The sequence below is a fragment of the Teleopsis dalmanni genome, chromosome 2, assembly GCF_002237135.1.
Source record: "Teleopsis dalmanni isolate 2A chromosome 2, ASM223713v2, whole genome shotgun sequence".
NCBI classification, from domain to species: domain Eukaryota; kingdom Metazoa; phylum Arthropoda; class Insecta; order Diptera; family Diopsidae; genus Teleopsis; species Teleopsis dalmanni.
In genome coordinates this window covers 220,502,928-220,510,074 of record NC_051847.1, presented here as the reverse complement: position 1 = coordinate 220,510,074, position 7,147 = coordinate 220,502,928, and the positions used below count along the sequence as shown (strand labels likewise).

Here is a 7,147-nt window from a genome sequence, read left to right as displayed (position 1 = left end):
GACATTTATCTTACACAATTTTTACTTTTTTTCTTTACAGAAAGCACCTACAAAATTAAAATCAAAATCTAAGGGCCGGCAAAGTTGACAAATATATTTTTCTATGAAACTAATTTTAGAAAATACAAGTATTACTAACAAATCTAAAAGTATCAAATATAAACATGTCTTTAGGGGGAAAATTTAGTCCATATTTTTGAGGAAATTTAGTTTATATTTAAACGAAATGCTGAAGAAGTAGTCCATTCTAAGATTTTATGTAAAAATACTCTTAAAATATAAAACATTTATAAAAATATAATTTTTTGAAACTAAAAAAATGCATAAAGACAAAAAAACTTTATATATATTGAATTTTATTTAAATATAAAAAAACAAGATTTAATTTAATTATTTTAATAAAAAAGTGTATTTTATTAATATGCATATATGTATATTAAAGCGTAAAAATTTAAATAGTATGCAGAAAAAAAAATATTACCTTGAATTATAAAAGATATTATACTGAATTAAAACTTTCTTTTAACATTAATATGGTAAACGTAGTTTTAATGTATTGTAAGTTGTATATTAATTACGTTTAATCAATATACGCAAAGAAAAATAAATAGTAAATAAATTGAAGATAATTGTTATTGAAAAAACCACCATTGAAATATTATACAGTCATTTAAGTAATTAAAAACTTTTTCCTTTGCGGATTATTGTACAATCAATATTATTTAGAAAAAAAAAACTATTATAGTAACAGTATTAATTATATAAAGATTTGTAATATTGAAAAAAATTAAAGAAAATGCAATAAATATGCCAAAGATGGCTTCGAAAATTTGAATATGAGATAGTAGGGCTACGACGAATCTTCTGATGTTTACATTTTTCAACATTTAAAGACTTATTTTTTATTAAATGACTTACTATTATTGCATTGATGGGACAAAAATATTCATCGATTTCCATTAAGATAAGAAGACACAAATGACGCAGGATAGGCCACAATCTCCACAGCCACAGAGAGATGTGAACATATAGGCTTAATACCTAGCGAACTAAATTCATCTAAGCCAGAAGCAGGGACGTAAATTAGGGAGAGATAAGGTAATGGTGAAGGATAAGGTTAAAATGTATATGCGCGGGTGAGACTAGCGATAAACTTTGTGATTAGTGTCACGAAGCGGTGGAGATTACAGTCTCACTCATCGAAGTAGTGAGACAAGTATTGGTGGGTTTATAGCGCAAGGCTTGAATGAAGTCGTCAGGGAATGGAGACGTCAGGGGGGAGGTCGTATAGCCGGGTGAGGTACCTGCGAGCGAGTGTCAATACATGTGATCTTGGCATTGTCATAACGAACAGAGTTAGGGAAATGCTTGCCGTCAGGCTTGTGCTTGTAGTTGGTGCAATCCCGAAGAAGTTCCCGCTCAAATAGACGGATTCTTTCCATTTGCGAATAGGCGGAAGAGATTGCAGATCAAATCGGGAACACATATACACAATTGTATATATGCTTAATCTAAAAAAGTGTGAAGGGTAAACAGAATAGAAATAAAAAGATACTAACAAATTGGAGTGCATTAAGCAGAAATGATATCTCTTAGTTTGTTTTATTGTTTACTGCATATATTTTATTGTGCCTTTTTCAATTTTATTATTATTTTCCTTTTCTTTTATTTCCATTCATTTTTTCTCTTCTTATAACTTTTATTCCATTTTTAATTTTTATTGACTGTTGGTTACCATACCCAACTTGACCTCATTATGTTTGTGTTGTCACTGCTACTCGCAGTTGCAGTTGCAGTGTGAGTAGTCGTCGTCGTTGTCGTCATTAAGACAAGCATTTGTCTTCAAATGCACTCGAGTGTTTAACGTCATAAACACCACTCCGATCGCTGCTACTGCTTTGGCAGTGCATCGTAGTGTTGCGATGTGCGTGTCGCAATGATTAAGGCATGGAACTGCTTTCGCAGTTGAACGTTAGACTTTGACTCGTGCTTTGCGCGCTACAACGTATATTTGAACAGCTCGACTTCATAGGCTCTCCGGCACATACCCGCACGCAGCACATGTGGCATATAATTAGCCAAATCATTGCAAATAACAAGCGGCCCGACCATACACTGTTGCATTTGCTTTTGATTTGATTGAGTAAATGGTTAAGATCGCCTGTATTCGTACGTTTTAATGTGATTTGTACTGTTTTGTTTCGCATTTCCATATTAGCCATGCATAAATGGATTGCAGCAATAAACATTTGTTGAAGTAAAATGAGAAAACTTTTAAACAGTCTTCAATGTAGTCGTTTATTGTATCCGTAACGTAACTTAAGGCAAGAAATGTAAATAGTATTACTCTGATATCTAAACTTTGCTGTGGTGGTGTATATATACTTGTTTGCTTGCCAAGATTTATATTATATATAAATACTACAATGAGTACTCTTCACTCTTTGCTTAGGGTGGCTTTTAAACACTAATGTGTTGCTTCACTTTTTTAAAGCAATTGTATTAGGATTTAATGCATTATTATTTTAGTATTAGTAAAATAATTAGCTTGAGTATTTATGAATATACTGTAAGTTTGTAATATTGTAATTTTGTTAAAAATGTTATAATATACGTTGTATTGCTGGAGAACAAAAGTTAAAGACAATACAAAACAGAAATTATAAAAATAACAACAAGAAGTATTTATTTATAATTATACTGTTAAAGTATTTTTGATATATGTATATATAAGAACACATGATGAGTACCATAATAAGTTCAAAAGCATATTGATTTTAATTAGTCAATTTTATGGAGTCTTTGCCATATAATATGCCATATAAAAGGAACTTAAAAGATAAACAAATATGACAATACTAAGAATATACAAATATTACATCTCCATTCCACTCAAAAAAGAAATTACTATATGCTGTTGTCAATTTACTATGATGCAATTTCATACAATCCTATACAAACAACGACATTGGCTTAATTATGTGTTAATATAAAATCACAAACAAACAAAAAACTATCTTAATTCCTTCGTAACACAATCTCGGAAAAAGTCTAAAAAAAATGATTCTCAACATAAACAGTACTCTGGATCAAAAAAATATACAAAGCCTTTGATGAGAACTTTGATGAGTAATGCCTTGATTAGTATAAAAAATAAATTTTAAAAACAAAGTTAATTGAAGTAACATAGAAAATTGTACATGCAACATATTAATCTATGATTGCATTAATTCAAATAATCTAATATAAATAAATTGCTATCATTTTTTGCACTAGCATTGTTTTTCTTTTTATTGAAGTTTATATATAAACCATCAACACTAGATAATACATTGTTTTCTTTGGAGTACCAGGCAGCACTATTAGAACAACAAATGAAAGTAACGTAATGTTTTAATTTTCTTATATGGTTTAATGTCATAGACAACACAATACATCAATACATCTGATAAATATATAATAATAATGAAATTATGAAGCAGTCTTACGTGACTTTATTCACCACCAAGTTCAAATAATACAATGCTTATATTTATGACTACGACTGTTATATATCGACACCATAACTGCTAATATTTTTGTTAATAATTTTATGTTAATATTTTTACTGGTTCTGGGTGGAAATGCACTTATTTTTATATATAAATCAATGAGATAAGATTACAACATTTATGATTCATAAACTATTATTACAGTATATTAGGATTTATTATTATTTCGACATTCACAAAAGTGGTATTTACTGTCTAAATCCCAAAGCTCACAATAAATATGACTATCAAAATATATCTTTGAGATGATGCAAGTTTTTATTAAGATAAATACTTATTACAAATGGTTAAAAATATTTGTTTAATACTTTTATAGATGCATTTTTCATATTGTTCATGTTAAGAATGCAAAAAAAAAACTATTGAATACTCATAATTAAATTGTAAGTTAATATGTATTATAGAATGAGCGTACAAACTGATATATTACTGATAATATTATAATAAAATTAGTAATTTATCATTTATTGTAATAGACTACATTTATCATAATAAATATCATTTATTGTAATAAATAACTTTTATTGTAATAAAAAACTTTTATTGTAATAAATGAATTTTATTGCAATAGACGACTTTAATTATAATAACTGACTTCTTTGTAATATGAATTATGATTAAAGTAATGCAATTATTATTATTGACTATAATAACAATAATTAATTAAGCGGGTTAATCAAGAAGAAAGTTTTTTTCGAAAAATAATGATATTTTCATTTATTGTAATTAGTCAATGCCAGCTAGATGGAAGATTAAAAGCTTAACGTAATAGTTGCACTTTTTGAATTATTTGTATCAAATGTAGTATTTTCTTGATATAACTTTATTTATTGAGATATAACTTATCAAGAATGAAAATCTTTCTTTACAGAGTAAGAATTGAAATAACAGCACTTATTGCAAAACTTTAATAGATTCAAAGCCATTCAAAATAATTAGACGCGGCTTTCAACAAAAATATTAGAAGCTGTAGACAGAAAGAAGAGAAAGAAACAATTGGATACTTCCATCGTGGAGACTTGAGACTTGCGGAACAACCAAAAAGAAGAGTATGAATTTTTAGTAACAAGATTTTTTATTGATATAATCTTATCATCGGGTATGTATTAACCAAAAAAAAGCCCTTGTATGCTATTAAGAGAGAATAGGAAGATTTTGAGCACAAAAATAAACCAATCTAATTCATTAAATACTCTATAAGATAGTAAATTCATTTCTATAAGATGTCTTTCGGTTTTTTACATCAGACTAGCTTAGGTTTTAATTCCAAATTTGGCAAAAGAAACATCCTATAACACATATAGTAATAATAATATATGAAAAATTTATTTATTTATGCTAAATTAGATTTTTATATATAAATAACAGTGTTGATATCTTTTTATATTCTTAAGCAATAACTGTGTTGTACAGTATGCATGAAAATTCGTTACTGTTGTAATGAGTGGAGCGGAAGTGTAGGGAGTAAGCAACAATTACAATTACATAGAAAAAAACAAACTCAAATTTGCAAAAAAGCTGATTCATTAAAAACAACAATAAAACGAACAATCACAAAGAGAATAGTGTGAAGCTTTGTTTCTGTAGTAATAAAAAATAAAAAAAATTTATAACTTCACTTAAATAAAATAATTCCGCAATATAAAACAAATGATGTACTTGAGAATTTCCCTTCAAAAAAAAATATAATAAATGAGTATTTGCTCATTTATTGTACACAATTTCAGGAACTACACAGACGTACTAATATATTTATTTTAAATAAAAAAATTAAAACTGAGTTTTAATACTTTTGAAAATAACTAAAATTATATATATATATGTGTGTGTGTGTTCCCATAAAATAAAAGTTATTGTATTTATTTTTTAGAATATTCAATTGTTAATAATTATTTATTATTAATATTAATTATAATATTAATTAATTTTAATAATTATTAGTTAATATTAATATTAAATATCAGACTTATTTTGATGCAATCAACAAAATTCAGACTGCACGAAAGGAGGGACGGGAATAATTATTATTCAAATATGCAAGTGATAAGAACTAATTGCAATTTGAATTAATAGAGCAAAACTACTAAAACTAAATTAAATAAATGTTTGTATACATTATACATAAATATAATTAAATACAATGGAAATGTAATTTTCTTTGTTTTACATGAAACAAAGCGAATGAATGAACTCAATACTGTTTTGTTTTGTTTTTATTAAACAGACTTACCTTGGGCTTATTCAACCATTTACGAAATGTATCCATTTTGCTGCTGCGTCGTCGTCCAGTTGAATTTGTGATGAACACCAAAATCTCCTCGACAGTTAAAATTCAATCAAAAATAAAAAGTATGACTAATAAAAATGTAAAATATTTGCAGCCGCAGCAACGCTGCTGTTGTCACTTTAAAAAGGCGTCGTCCTTCAGCCACGCAACAAAACACAGGAAGACAAAATCCACATCAGATAACGAAAACAAAATGTGTTGCACGCGTAAAACATAAGAAAACAAATACAACAAACGAATGAAAATAAAGAATAAATGTAAGAAAGGAAAATCAAAAATCAAAAACTAACAACAAATATTCCGGACAATGTAAACAATTAAGGCAGTGAAAGGGTTTTTCAAAAATTGCACTAAACAGTAAATTTTTTTTTTTATTTTTTTTTTGTATCTGCACAACTGCTCTGTTTCACTTCACATATGAAATATAACACGTTTTTAATTTTACTTAGTTTTACACTTTTCTCTTGCCTTTTATTTTATATTTTGATGTTTGATGTTAAGCAATCATTTTTATAATCATATTTATAATGTATTATTACATATTATTACTTTCGATTTATATTTATATATTCACATTCATTTCTTACTTTATTTAATTTGCAAGCACAGTAAGTATTTTTCCTCTTCCTTTTATTATACTTTCGTAATTGTATTCCTTGCTTAGTTTTGTATTGCACTTGTCCAAATATTTTTACATAAAATTACACTAAATTTCCTCCATATTTAAAAATTGGAAAATTGCGTCGTTTTTATTTTTATATTATAAAAGGATGCTTCTGCTTTCTTTTTCGATTGGACAAACATAAAGGAGCAAAAAATCACAACAATTTATAATTAATTTTATTTCTCACGATACAAACGCAACACCAAACACAGGCAAGAAAGAAAGTTTAAAGCAGACTGACAGTGCGATTCAAGTAAATGGAACGGCATTGGTAAATTGTGTTAAAAATATGTACGTGCTTGCAATAGGGTTGCCAGTGCTGGTCATTAAAAATTAAATAATGTGTATTAACAAGCTCTTTCGATCCACATTAGCTAATATCAACATTTCGCAAACAATTAATAATCAAATTACTACCTCTTTAATGTTTTAATGTATTCGTTTAATAGTTCTAAAATTTGATATAGTAAAACAGCTAAAAACCTGCATAATTCATATTAATTGCATAAATACTGTCAGATTTAGTTGTGAAATTCGGCAACTCTGTTATTTTGGTTCTCAATTTTCTTATTTTTCATCCAAATTTACATTATCAACTGAGAAAAAGCGAACTGTGCATTCATATGGAAGCGGAAAAATGGTTGT

At 27.3% G+C, this 7,147-nt stretch overlaps 1 protein-coding gene across 2 annotated transcripts in view; it reads right to left on the bottom strand.

Moving 5' to 3' along the window:
• Positions 1-6,761, bottom strand: part of LOC119681024 (lateral signaling target protein 2 homolog) — a 420,855-nt gene extending 414,094 nt beyond the window's left edge. The window contains exons 1-2 of one of the 2 annotated variants that reach the window (XM_038094080.1): positions 6,426-6,761; positions 5,782-5,973 (exon numbers count right to left, since the gene is read on the bottom strand). In XM_038094080.1, the coding sequence (XP_037950008.1) occupies positions 5,782-5,817 (36 nt within the window). In that variant the 5' untranslated portion in view covers positions 5,818-5,973; positions 6,426-6,761. Of the gene's footprint in view, positions 1-5,781; positions 5,974-6,128; positions 6,257-6,425 lie in introns of those variants that run through there. The other variant, XM_038094081.1, reaches the window with a different exon arrangement.
• Positions 6,762-7,147: the final 386 nt, after the last annotated feature.